The sequence below is a fragment of the Montipora capricornis genome, chromosome 1, assembly GCF_036669925.1.
Source record: "Montipora capricornis isolate CH-2021 chromosome 1, ASM3666992v2, whole genome shotgun sequence".
Lineage (NCBI taxonomy): Eukaryota > Metazoa > Cnidaria > Anthozoa > Scleractinia > Acroporidae > Montipora > Montipora capricornis.
Genome location: NC_090883.1, coordinates 24,972,542 through 24,989,156, shown reverse-complemented (window position 1 = coordinate 24,989,156; position 16,615 = coordinate 24,972,542). Strand labels below are relative to the sequence as shown.

At 38.5% G+C, this 16,615-nt stretch overlaps 1 protein-coding gene across 2 annotated transcripts; it reads right to left on the bottom strand.

Annotated features, from left to right (window-relative positions):
• Positions 1-236: 236 nt before the first annotated feature.
• On the bottom strand, positions 237-15,494 carry LOC138033335 (uncharacterized). Of its 2 annotated transcripts, none has more exons than XM_068881165.1 (7): positions 15,364-15,494; positions 11,431-11,673; positions 11,018-11,341; positions 4,494-4,844; positions 2,460-2,519; positions 1,736-1,897; positions 237-1,570 (listed from the first exon to the last, which is right to left on the bottom strand). In XM_068881165.1, the coding sequence occupies exons 1-7, from the start codon at positions 15,437-15,439 to the stop codon at positions 1,119-1,121; spliced, it is 1,668 nt and encodes a 555-aa protein (XP_068737266.1). In that variant the 5' UTR covers positions 15,440-15,494; the 3' UTR covers positions 237-1,118. The 2 variants fall into 2 exon arrangements, with proteins under 2 accessions (XP_068737266.1, XP_068737210.1); XM_068881109.1 differs by lacking the exon at positions 15,364-15,494 and adding an exon at positions 13,779-13,933.
• Between the last annotated feature and the right edge of the window lie 1,121 nt (positions 15,495-16,615).

Below are 16,615 nucleotides of genomic sequence, written 5' to 3'. Positions count from 1 at the left end.
TTTCACCCGCAGCCGTTCTTTGTGCGGTCACTCAACGCTCCTCCCTACACGGAACTTCTGGCCCGGGTTGCTCGAAGCACGGTTAGCGCTAACCGGCATTAAAAACCATGGAAACCAATAGGTTTTGATACCTCTTAACCAACGGATAGCGCTAACCAGGCTTCGAGCAACTGGCCCCAGCCAGGCCTTTATCTGCCCAATCAGAGCTCGGTTGTCATATCCTGAAACCGTTCGCGCCAAAGAGAATAACACTTTATTCAAGATGCAAATATCAAACTATGTAACAAAAATTATTGCTAAAACAAAAACGTACAGATTAGATAAAGTACATCTTAAAAAGGAAGTCGAGAGGTCAGCCCTTTATAAAACTCCCTAAACAACAGAACAAATAAGTTTAGATCTATGTAAAAGTTTAAAAATTAAAAAGAAACATTATGCTTAAAATTCAAATGTTATTTTAGCTTAGATTTGAATACTTCAAAACTGTCAGCTTCAACAATCTTCTTTGGTAGACCATTCCATAAATTAACTATGTCAATAAAAAAGGAGTATTTGTAACAGTTCACTTTTTTCCGCTTTAACATAAAGTTTATAACTATGGTTAGCTCTTGCGGATTCAACAATAGCAAGTTCAAGAAAATCTTTACTTGAAATTTTAAATGATAGAGACCAAAAACTATGTAATATACCTACAATTTTCCCTAATCTAGACTTCACTTCTACATTTCTTCGCAAAATGTTTGCCCCCATAAATTTTTGAAGGAGAAGACTGAATGTTGGACAAAGAAAGAGATCCCCCGCCTCTCTAAAACGTCGATGACGACTGGGTGAACGCTCACTAGAAAGGTAAACCCGGCCGCACTGACTAATATATCAACCCCTACACTTCCACAAAGGGACAGTAGCTACAGAAAATACTTTGTTGATAAAGCTCGCTTTCAATTTAGGTTTTTTGGAATTAGTGAGTTCGGAAAGGCTTTCAATGACTAATGTCACCACAGGGAAAAAGGGATGGCCTCAAAAGCAGTAATTGAGTCCATCCCGGCTTTCTTGGCATCCCTTTCTTCATTCAACCATTTATGTTCTTCAAGAATTTTGGGCAGGGGAGCTGTGTGTCTCTAAAAATTTGCAGTTTTCTTCCCAGGCATATGTACAGTGCTAAGCAATTTCTTCTCCCAATCTTGCTTCTTGTGCCTCTCAAAATCCAGCAAAGTCTTATTTCTCAAAGTATTTGGCAGTTGCTTTTTCTTCAGCTTGTCGATAGACACAAGCACTAAGGCGGAATATCCCGTGTCTACTCCCCTCTGTAAGGCCATGTGCAGCTCTTCCCGGCAAAAATTGCTGGCAAGGTAGTTGTTTGACAAAACAATCACCACTTGACGGCTGTTGTACACGCTGTCTGCCATATTTTGGACGATAGGCCTCCCCAACTCAAAGTCGCGGATGTGAATGATGTAAGGAATGGAGTGCTTTTCAAGAAGAGAGATCAGATTTTCAGACACCCAACTAAAATCTTTTGAGCTGTAGCTGATAAACAGATTATCGTTTTCGACTCCCTCTTCCGCGCAACCTGCATAAAAAAGAAACAAACTTAACTGTTGATTAGGAGAGCATTGACAGACGACAAAATTTCGAGCCTTTCGGCTCAGTGACAATCGCATTGCGCAAATTAAGGAGCAAATACGTAAAAATAATGAAAGTCTTTTGATCTCTGAAGCAACCATTCGGAACTTACGTTTAATGCCTTTGTATGCCCGCTTTTTCTTGATGCTCCAAGTAACGGACAGGAATACAAGTACAAAGACTCCACCAACAACTGAGATCACCACTGTAGCAGGGATCCATAATTCTGACCTCGTAGCTTGGGTAGCTTGGGTAGCTTCATTTGTCGAATTATCTTTGAGAGGTATAAAAGCAATACAGGACTTTTTTTCGTGTTTCCATAGCCTCATCTAAACACGAGAGGGAGAGTTGGGAGAATTCGAGACTGTTATGCAAGCCCGAGACGTAGTCGAGGGTATGCAAAAAAATCGAGACAACGCCACAAAGCAAGAATATCATTGGTTAAGAAAAAATATCGTGCTGCACGTGCAGCACGCATTTCAGTGCATTTTTTGTCGTAGTCTACAAAACATCAACGTGAAATAATCAAATTCCAGGTTTTGAGGACAACGTGAGCAGACTACTGGAAATCGTTCACTTTTTATCTTCACGGCTTTAGAACCATTCCTATAAATTTAGTTATATGATAGTTTGCCCTATCCATTCCATCTTGTTCACCTTGAACAAGATGGAATAATTGCGAAGTACTTACGATAGCCCTAACTAAGTATTTTGAAGTGACAGTGTAGTTGAGCAGACGTTCCCGTTGTCCTTGCTAAACCACCCTACAGCACTATTGTTGTTGTTGTTGTTGTTGTTGTTGTTGTTGTTAACTTCATGGAATTTTAGCCACCAACCTTTCGATGGCTCGGAATTTGAAGCAGAAGTGGTATTGACTTCATTTGTGGTTGAAACATCTGGAATCAAACAAAATGTTTAAGTCACAAAGATGTGCAATGTTTGGCTACTCTGTGTATTAAAGATCTGTATTGTTAAGTAATTACTGTATAGTAGCAATGTAATCATGTATTTATATGCTTTATATGTAAGTAATAAAAATCAGTGATGTAAATTAATTAATTTAAAAAAATAATAATAATAAAAAAGAAATAAAATAAAATAAAATAAGATGTGCAATGTTTTCCCGCTTGAAGACAAGAATTTATCGTTAAATTTCTCCTTCAGTTTTTCGTGAAGCCCATTTTTGGCCCAAGCATCGGTCACTACATTTTAAATTGTGAAGGATACAAAAGTGAATGTCTTCGTGTAGTGACTGACGTAAGCAAGTATGTATGTTGCCGGTAAAACCCGTTGTCAGGTTGAATCCGTTTTAAGCTATAGGTTAAATTGGTGATCCCCATTTTACCTAGGTTGAATGCACGCACACTCAGATGGATTGAAGACAATTTTTTGGAGCCTAAATTAAGCCTGAGAAAAATTAAAGTCAGGTTAGGATTAGTTTTGGTTATTATATACGTAGATATCAATTGACTTATTATAGAATTATTTGATTTCAAGGCTATGTTAACTAAACAGTAACTGACCCATCCTTGATTTAAAAAAGAAACATGTTTATTTTCACTGGAATTTTCAGCCATTACTAACTATAAAGTCTTAAGAGGGCTGGATCGAGGAGAAAATGACGTCAAAGACCCTAGTTTAAAAATGCAATGCGTGTGTACACGGATGAATTAATCTGCAGCACGAATGTTTCGGGCTTTGAGGCTTAAATTCATGTTTGCATACATGTATAAATGAGTCAATGACGTCACATTTCCCTAGATCCAACCCTCTGTTGTCCAACCGGTCAGTTTTAAACGTGAGTAAAGTCGGACCGTGAAATCCAAAACTTACACTCAGAGTTAACAGCCTTTGGATTCAAAACATGAAAAAAAAAGTGATTTTTTGATCAAGAAGATGTGTTGAGATGCGTAAGGAAGAGCTTGAGGGAAGTTATAAGTGTTTTCAATCCTTTGGGGGGGGGGGGGGTGGGGAGCTTTAAACTAGGCAGAATGTATATTCAACCTGCAATATGTAAACTGAGGATCACGAATTTAACCTACAGGTAAAAACGGATTCAACCTGAAAACGGATTTGACCGACGACATGTACACAATAGAGTGATTTAGATCTTACGACGAGAACAACTACGAGTACGAGATTTTCTCATAGAACAACTAAAACCCGGCGTTATTTTGGCGGGAAAAACGTAATACCGTCGTCATTTTAGTACGAGGTTTTGCAAAAATGTCGTCATGTCAAAACAAGTCAACAACACGGTAGCAGTTTCTGCATTTTTTGATCAGCAAAAAAGCTGAGTTACCAGCAATAAGGATAACTGAGCGACCTATGCTGCCACCAAAGAGTAAGATTAATCGTACAGGTTATAAGTTTTCTAAGTATTTTTGCTAAAAACAGGCGGTCAAGACTCGTACGCGTTCTCGTCCTCGTCATAAAATCTAAAGGTCTCTAATGATGTTTACGCGGCGACGTTACAAATACGCATTGCCAGGAGCCCATGACTAGGAGCGTTTAACATCTCTGTAATTGTGCAACGGCATTTTTACAGACAGAGTTATTTTTAGATTGATTTTTCCCGTAAAACTAGACCTTTCCAGCCAATCACAAGTCTTGCGTGAGAAATTAATACCCATGGGATCGAGAATGGTCACACGTGCAAGCCAAGTAATATTAATTAAGAACTTGTCTAAAAATAGCTTCATCTTTGCCGTTACATAGACCTTGTATTGGAGCTGTAAGCTCCTGGCATTGCTTGCTGCGTAATAAGCAATACGTAGCGTATTGCTTAGGCGACGCAAGCGATATGCAATGACGTATGAAATGACGTTAGCAGTGTTAATAAAAATGTTAATTTTTTTATAATTTCTTACCCGTTGTCGCAGAAGGAGAATATACCTTCATCTTAATAGAACCTGATTGGTTATGCCATCCTGTAAAAGTTCTGCATCTCTGGTGACAGCTATACTCCCCTTCATCATCTTCAGTCACGTTCAGAATTTCAAGGCTGAAGGCTTCCTTGCATTCGCTCTTAATGTCTTCAAATTTCACTATCACATACTTTCCATTTGTTTTTAATGGCTCTGGGTTCTTGTTGAAATGCCAAGTGAACCCTCCACGGCATGCAAAAGCAGAAGTTCGAGAAACCAAGCAACGTAAGGTGATGTCATTGAAGGCAGTCACTTCAATCTGAGGGGGTCCGTTAGCTTTTATGACATCTTTACCTGTGTGAGAATAACTTCCGGAATAATTGTTTGTTTTGTTTATTTGTTGAAGCTTGTTAGTATATCTTGGGAGCTATAAAGCTGGTATGGACTATGGACCTGCCGTAATTTTACGCTTTTAAAGGTCAGACCTCAAAGGCCGGACCACAAAACCAGGGACTACGGCCCTTCCCTTCTCGAGCAGTGTGTGGGTTCTTTAACGTCCCACAGAATCATTTACGAACAAGTGTTATACGACGGAGCCTATGATTCATCGTCCTTATCCGAGAGGACTTGAAGGTCTAACCATTTGCTGATGGAACAACAAAGGAAACACGTTCTCCTCTGTTATTAAGACCCTGAGTGTTGGTCTGGCCGGAATCCCACTCGAAAGTCCAGTGTACTCCCGAGTGACCCATCTGGTGAAAAGGGGTTTTAAAAAGGGAAATCCGCCAGTATTGATAGTTCAATACCAAGTCATGCTCTCTCATGTTCATAAAATCTGTAAAGATAAGTTTTACCGTAGGATACAACATTTAAAAAAAGACATGATTGTGGCAAATGACTGGTAACTTGCTGAATCGAATAATTATGCGAAACAAAATGTATGCAGTATGACTAAACGAAATAGAAAGCAAGACTGAGAATTGAAAATGTTACAGGTAAATCAAGTTTTTTACATAAGTGTAAATAGCTGCTAATCATTCTTTAAACAAACGTTAAGCTTAATTAAGAAGAGTAAATCATTTTTGCAGTGAGAGATTTCGGCAATTTGTCCTGCTAGTGGTGGGACAACGGACACATTGATAAACGGCCTAGCTCCCTCGAAGTTCTTGTGACTCCGTCAATGAGTGGAGCCCCAACCGATATTAAGGAGGTAATAGGTTCAAATTCTGCCAGGGACTTTGATTTTTAAGTTCTCCTTTTGCTTGTAGCCAAGCAACTAGCCTATCATATTTCGGATATCTCGGCCACTAAGGAAAATATGGTGCGTGGTATTTCGCAAAATCAAACTTGTTCACTCACTCGGTCAGAGGCCATGCAATGGTTAATACTCCTTTTCACGGTTAGTTTTTCTCATTTACATTACAATGTAATCTAGCATGTATGTGAGGCAATTTCGGGCTATTTTGTAGTTTTAACCCGAATTTGCCTCGCACCCACGTTATATTACATTGTAATGCAAATGAGAAAAACTAACCCTGAAAAGGACTATTCACACAGAATTAGTTTAAAACATCAAAATGGCCGCCGTTTTTTGTTTTTGGGAAACCACTGAATGGTTGATGGGACGTCATGTGCATGCACCCCACTGATCTCGAAAAGACTGGATCGAGTAACGTATTGTGTTTTGAAATCGGTAGTACCATCTTTTTTGGGCAACTTTCGGGTTAAAGCTTCGTATAGACAGTGAAGTTACAGGATAAGATCGAAACTCCTTGGATGTTATGCGAAAGAACTTTGGGAATGATTTTTACGTTATTGCAACAATGGTTACCTCTCCCTTTCAACTCTTACGCAGAGGTCACAACTGAGGTGGTCGCAACAATTTTGTTATGCTTCACTTCAAAGAATAGAGTCTTCATCCATTCTTTCTGGTTTGTTTTTGTTGTTGTTGTTGTTTTGGTTTTTTTGAACCAGTGATACGCCTTTGGCCAAGTTCGCTGTCATGTCTGATGTCAACAACGCAACGTAATCAAAGGCAGTCATAGCGCATATCATTTTAAACAAAGACAACGTTATGTTAGCTGCGTGGCCGAAGAACGACAAGGTAATAAAATCACCTATATCTGATTTCGTATGCGACAAGGTAATAAAATCACCTATATCTGATTTCTTATGCGAACAGCACAGGAGATCAAGCAATTGTTAATTGTTAACGCAACTTTACCGGGGGTAGAAGCGGAATAATGAATAACGGCTTAAAAAACTGAGGAAATGAATAAAGAATATTTACCGTTGGAACATTGGAAATAAAAAAAATTACGTTTTCCGTTAAAGAATATTAACGAATACGGATAAACGAATATCGAACAAAATTTTTAATGAATAACTCAGAAAAAACATGAAAGGGATAATGCAAAACAGAGCCAACTAGTAATAGTTTTCACCACATCTGCCCCCGCCTAAGATTATACAGATAGCAGTTGAGGTGTTTTCCAATTAATATGTGCTGCACATTGTGATGTCTTCAAATTATTTTACATGTAATTACGTGAAAGTGAGAGATGCAAGGAAACGATGGGCAACAAAAATCAGTATTTATTTTTAATTTCCATCAACGTTTACTTGATACGCTATCAATTGAAAAGCGATTTTCATAATTTTGAAAGTGCTTTGAAAATATGATAGTAGAACAGGAACAGGAACATTCAATGACTAGAAGGCAACACTGCGTCGTCATCTTTTTTGCCCATGTGGTTCTTTCCACGGTTCCTTGATATACCATGAAATAGGAACAAGGGCATATTAATATATTCGACAGACATAATTATTACAGGGTGATGTAAAGTGCTAGTTTTCTACCCATATGAACTATGTGAGCCCATGAGGCGAAGCTGAAATGGGCTATTGACCCGTGGCCCTTGAGAGCGAAGGGTCTAATTGTTTTGGTATGGCCCAACTAGTCGGACAGAAAAGAAAATAATAAAGTTAGCAAACGCAAGTTAAAAAAATTATTTTTTGGGAATAAAACGAAAGAAAGCGTCACGCTTTTCGCTACTCGAGGACTAATAGTCCCCTAGTAGCATAGCCAATCAAAATACAGCATTTGCATTAGTCCACTAGTTGGGTGATACTAATAGGTGTTGGTGTAGTTGCATAGATACCTTAGTATATGAAAATGCACATGTCCTGAATCCTTCTATTTTGCAGGCTTGGCATATTTGCCTTTACTAGTAATTCGTCAAAGGTACTAATGTTGTCATTAAAAATACATCGCATAGCACGCTCGTTTAGCTTTTCGAGTTTGCCAGCTACTGTTTTGTCACAATGCATCCATGCAGTAGAGCAATAGGTAAAATGAGGTAGAATATAGCCTTTGTACAACAAAAGTTTTGTTTTAGAACTCAACAGCTTTTTAAACCTGCTTATGATCGCTATTTACAAGTACAAGGAAAGGTTACGTTTATACAAACGTTGGCCGTGTAGCACTTATATTTTAAACAGAGTTAACTGAATAGAGTGTAATGTGAAGTGCTAGATTTAAATCCCATATGAACCTCACATGGTTCATATGGTTCATGGTTCACATGGGATTGAAATCTAGCACTTCACATTACACTCTATTCAGTTAACTCTGTTTATGATCGCTATTTGTTTGCTTGGTTTCTTACATAATACTAAAATTATATTTTCAGTTCAGATTTTCATCTGTGTGAACACCAAGTAGCTTGCAACTGATTTTTGGCTTTATAACTGTCCCATTTACCGAGAAACTAATATCTTCCTCATTCTTTTGGTGACGTTGGGCTTCGGGTCGTCTAAATTATAGGGACTCGCATTTCTTAGCGTTGAGAATGAGACCGTTGTCACTGATCCAGCTTGACACGATAGCGAGTTCTGAATTTAGAGTACGTTGTAGAGTTCGCGCATCTCTGTGACTAGAATAAAGTTGCTTGTCAACGGCATAGGCTAATAATTTTGCTTTCTTTACATGGTAGAACAGGTCGTTCACAAAGATATTAAATAGGTTAGGGACCCACACGGATCCCTGAGGTACGCCCGACATCAAATTGCCGTGACTTGAACCAATGTTTCCAAGTTTCACACATTGCGTTCTGTTCCTTAAATAACTTGCTAACAGTTTAAGCTTTTCGAGCCAATGCCATAAGTCGAGAGCTTTTCAAGTAAATATTATGAGAAAGACGATCAAAGGCTTTGCTGAGATCTATTAAGACCGTTCCAATGATATTGTTATGGTCCAATTCACTTTTTTAATCCTCATTTAATCTTAGCAAAGTAGAGAAACAACTATGTTGCTTCCGATATGCAGTCAGAGACCCTGAGAAAATAACCTCAAAGAGTTCACACACTTTTCTCAAGCACTTTCTCAAAAATTGTGACAGGTCGATAACTTGCTTTATTCATTGGATCTTCACATTTGAAGGATGGTAACACTTCGCCATGTTTCCCCGTACTAAGTCTTTGTTGATCAAAGAACGAACTGGAAGGCTGAGACTAGAGTAACCTTCTTTCAGGGCACTGGCAAGAACTTGATCACATCCAGTAGCTTTTCGAATATTAATGCATTTTGATAATTCTTATATTTTTGCTTTGCTCACAAGCTCAAAGTTAAAATTCTTCGACAGATGTGAAAGTTTCTTTTATCCTTGAGATACTGGTATGATCCTTGCAGTCCTCCATTAATGATATGCCAATGCTGAGAAAGTGCGTATTAAGTATATTTGCTATCTGATATCTGTCTTGAATGATCGGCATGGTTTGTGTCCTCAAGGAGTTGAATTGACTCAGCCATACAAGTTGAACTTGAACATGAACATGAACGTTTTAACAGTTGAGATGTCCACGTGTCTTTAGTCAACTTTGGTGGTCTGTATAGACCGGCAAGAATAAATCTTGGTGAGGTCTTTCGAGTTCTTAGTTCAATGGTGATAGATTCCAAACCTGTTGTTTTGATATTCTCGATGTGTTTGGTTTCAATCCGATCTTGCATAAATTATGAGACCTCCTCCAAAATTCGTTCTATCTTGTAATTGTCGATGTTATCTGTGAATAGCTGTTGTAAGAATGATCCAAGATTATTTGAAAATGTTGATACTGAGACTATGCTTTTGCTCTCTGAGGTAACTTGCGTCTAGCAGTTTGTGGCCGAATCTGTTACCCCTGTTTTTGATTTAAATTTGTGTCTGAAAAATCGTTGCCCCTGTCTATGACTTGTGCCTGAAAAATCGATTTGTGACCCAGGCAATACGATTTTCTATCAGATAATGCAATCTTTGATTTTCAAAGGAAAAGGAATCGCTGTAAATATTCTAAAATTACTCACTTTCAATCGCCATGCTAAACCTTTCTGCCTCGTGATTCAAGTTACCCAGAACACCTCGCGAACTCCGTAAACAATACCGACACCACCTTGCGTGCTCCATTGAGCAAATCGAAATTGCTTTTCCCTGTACAATATCTACAATTTACATGTTAATTTACATATTTGCCTTTTTACGAGGGGGCTGCGGCGGTTTCCTCCTCGGGTTTTTAGCAACCGCGTTCCCAGGACCTTTTCCCTGGCTTGGGGGTGGGGCGGGAAAAGGCCCTGGGATCGGCTGGTCACGTGATCTTAGAACACCCAAATTTCTTGGGTGTACTAAATTATCATACCTTAAACGGAACTTTCAAGATGGCGGCCTCTTCGAGTAAACCAAACTTTTTGTCAGTGCTTCGTCGAATCGAATTTTCTTTAAATAACGGTAATTTTCCTTCTTTAAATTTAAAACCTCTTCAAATGAAGTGTTTCGAATATATGCTGGAAGGTCAGGATGTCATTGGAGTCCTACCTACTGGATTTGGCAAGTCAATGCTCTTTCACCTTCTACCTCATTTCATTCCTGTGAAGACCACCAAGAACATAGTTATTGTGGTATGTCCATTAAATTTATCATTGAAGATCAGCTGAAAGTCTTAAAAGCTCGAAGGATAACCGCTGATTTCGGCATAATGCATAAATAAGCTTTATTTCGCCAAGTTTCGCATGAATTATTTAAAAACGATCAACCAATCAATATAAAGGATTCACTGGCCGATCCCAGGGCTTTTCCCGCCCCACCCCCAAGCCAGGGAAAAGGTCCTGGGAACGAGGTTGGGTTTTTAGCTCTGGGCCAAAACCCTGCGGGCCATGCGGGGCTCAATTATTCCGCTTCCACTCCCGAAACTTAATAAGTGATACATGATTATCCCATGAGTTTATTCCCTGAGAAAAAAAAATTATTCCGTGAAAAATTTTTTTTTGTTAAACAGTATTTCGACAGTTTATCCAGATAAAACAAATGACAAAAGAAATTGCAATCAAAATTTGGAGAAATTTACATTTTACCTTGTAATATAATTACAGAATTTAGAAATGTATAATTAAAACATGTATATTACTGGAAAACAGGTAATTATGCAACAAGTATAATTATTAATATATATGGTAAACGTAAGTATGATCAAAATATATTGATAGGAGAAGCACTTACACTTGAACCTGATAGCGATGGTTTCACGAGCGCTACTTGACCATCCGCTGGTTAAGTTGTTTGTTCCTGAGCAGGTGAAACTGAGTCTGTGGAATTTTTTACGGCCCGGTATATACAGAGTACTAGTAACTTTAAAAATACCGTCATCTTGTGACGTCTCGAGCTCTGTGTGACTCAATTCCTCGAACTCACTCTTGATTGATTTGCCACCTATGGACCAAGTTATAAATGGTCGAGGCCTTCCTTCGAATTCACATGACACATTTTCCCCTATGTTTTCATAGATTATTCTAGGGGAACCTGGCTTTGCAACTGTCAATGCTCCTAAAAGATAAGAGAGACAGACAGGTTTAGTTATCCTAATTGATTGGTGAGCTCAGTTCAATGGCGGCAACAAAAAAGATATCACTTACTAGCTAAGTATATTTGTCTTTCTGAATTTCCTGTTTTCAATACCATGCAAGGTTGGCCATCCGCGGGTGCAGTTACTGTTCGGTATAGTTGCTTCCATGTCGTGTTTTGAGTTGTTGCTCCTCCGTTTCTAATTGAACAGTTAAAAGGGACTTTGGAGTCCGGGTCGACTGTCTCCTCGTCCTTTGCACTGCCACTCAACTTGCAGATGATTTCACATTGTGGGCCACCCGCGGATGACGCATCTGTTGCGACAGAATTAGAAATAAAGGGAGACATAAGATGTCTTCAAACTGAAAACGGTCGAAGTTAAAGACAATTTTTCAAAAGGCGGAGTAGAAGAAAAACTGCAAATGCCAAAATTTTAAGAGAATTTTTTGGAACACGCTGTTGTAACATGGACTAGCAAAGCGGGTAACCGTAAACACTCGTAGGCTGTAAACTAATTCAGCATTGGATAGTTTCGCGCAAACTGACAAAGGCGGCAGCCGGACATGTTACTCCGATCAAATGGCTTTGTATTGAAGTGGACGACAAAGAAAATACATAGTACTATGGGTGTGCTTGAGCTGGTTTTTCTCTTTATCAGTCAAACCTCTTTTTCGGACCTGTATTCAAACATTAAAATTTCCCTCGTCGATGAACGCTTCTAATAACGGCTTGCAAAGTGAAGCTAATCGGGAGACTAAGATCTACCACGCTGCCGTCAACGAGAGCGCAATTCAAAATACTTAGATTGCTTGTTTAAAACATCCGTTATTCTTCCTGATATTTTAAATGCTACAGCCGAACTATTCAGAGGAACGGTGTTACATCCGGGATGTAACAAAAATTGGCTCGCGTTACATTTTAAAGGTACCTCGTCATTTCGTCTTTTCGCTTTGCAATTTTGCCAAAATGTACAAAACTTCAAAACACACGAGCAGAGACATGGTTTTGCTCATAATATTGTACGTTGGCGAACGCGGACGAGTGAGAAATTGTTCTTACAACGAGAACATAAAATTCACCGTTACCGTGTAACTTACTTTTTATTATATGGACAATAAATATATCTTATTAGATGTTTTGGTGTGTATAGTATCGTTGAGTATTTTTACGAGTTGTGCTGATGGGGCGAGTCAAAATAGCTTTTTTTTCAAAATAAAATTTTGTGTCTTAAAAGTAACCAAGACTTAATTCTGTATGAAGGTGATTCGAATTTTTAACGCGAAAACAGTAAAAATACCTCATTTTAAGAGCCTGCTGACGCGTAAACAAGCACGGTGACCCCATTTTTTTATCGAAATTTTTTAATGTTCATATCATGAATATTAATTAGGCCAAGTTTCCAAAAAAGTTTCATAGTAGAACAATTTCAAGGGAATTACCTTAAGCTATCAAGCCATCTGGGAGCTGGTCATTATGTGATTTCACGTTGAGCCTGTAGCTGATATAGATATGACTACAGTTCAAATATAAATGACCTTCATTTGACTTTCGTCACAATAATAATGCAGACCATTCGAGTGCGAAGCCGTGCGACCGTTAACAAAACATTTTTTAAAAAATCAGGAAAACATGGCTTCAAACTGGCTTGGGGCCAGTCATTAAGTGCTTAATGTTTGGTGACTGGCATTCCAGTTGACATCCGCTAATAGCTAATAACTATGCGGTCGTAAGAAATACTTGACAACTGAGTTCAATTTGGGCCAAATAAATTGGCATACAGAATAAAGTTTCACTGCAATTAGTTCAAGAACCTGATTCCGTCTCAGTGTCCGAGTTTTTTTTCTTTTTTTTTAATGTTTCTTTGCAGCTTTCCACCGAATTTTGCACTTTTGAATTACCTCGAAAACGCCACCCCTTTTTCAAGGTCATTAAATGTAGTAGAAGCTTAGTCCTACCTAAACAAAAATTTTCATCCAACTTCATGTCATTACATAGTGTTCAACGTTGCAATTGACCTCAATCTGTCACGATCAACTTTGCATTTGAAATTGTTGCATTTTTTCTCGGCTCGTATTTTCAATTCAACATCTTGTGTTTGAGCAAACTTTTTTTATTCAAAAAATCAAAATTGGGCAAAGTTAACGTTTTACAGCTTCTAAGAATCATCTGTTATTATTGCAGTGTTATGTATTTTTTCCCGTGTTGTTTAGTGTTTTCGCCAATTGTTCAATCACCTCAGATATCGAACCTTGAATCACATCAAAGAGTTTTTCTTGTTGTTAGTTTGTATTATTCTCTCTTTGTAAACCGCATCCTGCATGACAATTATATTGACGCTGAATTCTCAAGATAGAACTTGGAAATTAAACGGGCTGAACTTCAAGTTGTCGATAGTCAACGAATATGTGGAATGACCTACCTTTACGAATCATGAGAGACATTAAAAAGAAAAACAGGGATGATTTGACCAGACAAGTAGTAAAGTTTTTTGCCATGTCGACGGTTTTCAATGCGTGCTATCCTTCGTGATCGCCAGCCACCAGGACGCAGGTATCTTTGATCTGTCTGTGTCATGTATTTTCACATTTCACATTTTGATCAATTTTCTTAGCATCAGTTTACATTATAGCAGTTGCTATTGGTAGACAAAAATGTGGCAAATTACTTTTGTGTTTATTCAAAATGTAGGTCTTCAGTAAACGCGCGTGAAAAGAAGTGTTTCGTGGCATTCAATGGGACGCCGCTTTTGGCGTTGAACGGAATATCAGGCAGCCAAGACAAAGAAAATAAACGCGAACGCAAGATGTCTTTGTTCAATTGTAAGGTCTGACAAGATATTAATTGAAAAAAACGGTGTAGGTTATGGAAATGAATAAAATAGTCTAATTAATATAAACGATTCAGCACTAATGTCGTGAAAGATCAGCTAATTAAAGGTTATGGGCCGGATTAAGTTAACGATCTAACAGCAAATTTTCTCGAACATACTCTTAATCCGCTCTGTTTCTTTGATAGCTCTTAAATTTACGGCGGCTTCTCTCTTCCTCATCAGAGCTACGACGATCGTAATTGCTAGCGCTACAAGCTTTCGTTATTTAACTTTTTATAATAACGGTATCTAAGCGCGAGGAAGCGGTTTCCTCTCGTTTACAGTGTCGCTGCCCAAAATTGAAGAAAAGTCTCTTGTGATAGTTTATCACACCTCGTTCAAAGATGTGGGCATCTCTAAGATGGATGTTGTGATCCGTGGATTCAGCATGCTGTTTGATTTCTGATTCGCTGTCGCTCAGGCTGCCTGGATCATGCTCGGCTCTGCGTGAGGTCCACAAGCGCTTATTCTCCCCGATGTATGTGAACGAACAGTCACGGCAACTCACTTTAAGAATTAACTTCAAGAACCTGATTCCGTCTCATTGTCCGAGTTTTTTTTAATGTTTCTTTGCAGCGTTCCACCGAATTTTGCAGTTTTGAATTACCGCGAAAACGCCACCCCTTTTTCAAGGTCATTAAATGTAGTAGAAGCTTAGTCCTACCTAAACAAACATTTTCATCCAACTTCCTGTCATTACATACTGTTTAACGTTGCAATTGACCTCAATCTGTCACGATCAACTTTGCATTTGAAATTGTTGCATCTGTACCCAGTTCGTATTTTCAATTCAACATCTTGTGTTTGAGCAAACTTTTTCTATTCAAAAAAATTAAAATTGAGCAAAGTTAACGTTTTAGAGCTTCTAAGAATCATCTGTTATTGTTGCAGTGTTATGTATTTTTTCTTTTTTTTATTGTTTTCGCCAATTGTTCAATCACCTTTAATAGATATCCAACCTTGAATCACATCAAAGAGTTTTTCTTGTTGTAAGTTTACATTATTCTCTCTTTCTAAACCGCGGCATCCTGATGACAATTATATTGACACTGAATTCTCAAGATAGAACTTGGAAAGGGGCTGAACTTCAAGTTATCGATAGTATCTTCTACAACGAATATGTGGAATGACCTACCTTTACAAATCATGAGGGACATTAAAAAGCAAAACAGGGATGATTTGACCAGACAAATAGTAAAATTTTTTGCCATGTCGACGGTTTTCAATGCGCGCTATCCTTCGTGATCGCCAGCCACTAGGAAGCAGGTATCTTTGATCTGTCTGTGTCATGTATTTTCACATTTCACATTTTGATCAATTTTCTTAGCATCAGTTTACATTATAGCAGTTGCTATTGGAGACAAAAAGATAGCAAATTACTTTTGTGTTTATTCAAAATGTAGGTCTTCAGTAAACGCGCGTGAAGAGAAGTGTTTCGTGGCATTCCATGGGACGCCGCTTTTGGCGTTGAACGGAATATCAGGCAGCCAAGACAAAGAAAATAAACGCGAACGCAAGATGTCCTGGTTCAATTGTAAGGTCATGACAAGATATTAAATTGAAAAAAACGGTGTAGGTTATGGAAATGAATAAAATAGTCAAATGTCGTGAAAGATCAGCTAATTAAAGCTTATGGGCCAGATTAAGTTAACGATCCAGCAGCAGATTTTCTCAAACGTACTCTTAATCCGCTCTGTTTCTTTGCCTGTCTGTGAGCTCTTAAATTTTCGGCGGCTTCCGGCTCCACCTCATCAGAGCTACGACGATCGTAATTGCTCGCGCTACAAGCTTTCGTTATTTAACTTTTTATAATAACGGTATGTAAGCGCGAGGAAGCGGTTTCCTTTAGTTTACAGTGTCGCGATCGCTGCCCAAAATTGAAGAAAAGTCTCTTGTGATAGTTCATCACACCTCGTTCAAAGATGTGAGCATCTCTAAGGGACGGACCATTAGAAAAGTAATGGGGGGGGGGGGGGGGGGGGGGGAGAAAACGAAAAAAAAATCATGCAAGGGAAAATGCCAAGAAAAAAAATTCACGCAATGAAGAAGGTAAAGAAAAAAAATTCATGCAGAAGGAAGGTCCAATTCTTGGATTTCACATGACGTCACGGCCCCCATGTTGGTGTCCCCAAACAATGAAATGGCGGCCATTTTGGTGCCCCGATCCAATCCTCCGGGAATTGAAAGCTATTATTATGCTAACGTCTTCTTTCGTTTTCGTTGAGAAAGATGGCTGTTGATCACGTGAGGGAAACCCAAAAATTGTGACTTTTATTTGCCAGTGTCTATTAAAAATAATTCTTATTCAAAATATTCTTGGGGCCTTACCCCAGGCCTTGCTATATTATTATTAATAAATAAAGACATCTAGTGTACTGAGGTGTTTT

Bases quoted from the DNA above. Each gene is read 5' to 3' on its own strand.
- LOC138033335 (XM_068881165.1), bottom strand. From the start codon at position 15,439: ATGGCAAAAAATTTTACTATTTGTCTGGTCAAATCATCCCTGTTTTGC. The intron at 4,845-11,017 runs GTAAGTGCTTCT...ATTCTCACACAG, and splicing joins CATCGCTATCAGGTTCAAGT to GTAAAGATGTCATAAAAGCT. The intron at 1,898-2,459 runs GTTGGTGGCTAA...TACCTCTCAAAG, and splicing joins AAATTCCGAGCCATCGAAAG to ATAATTCGACAAATGAAGCT.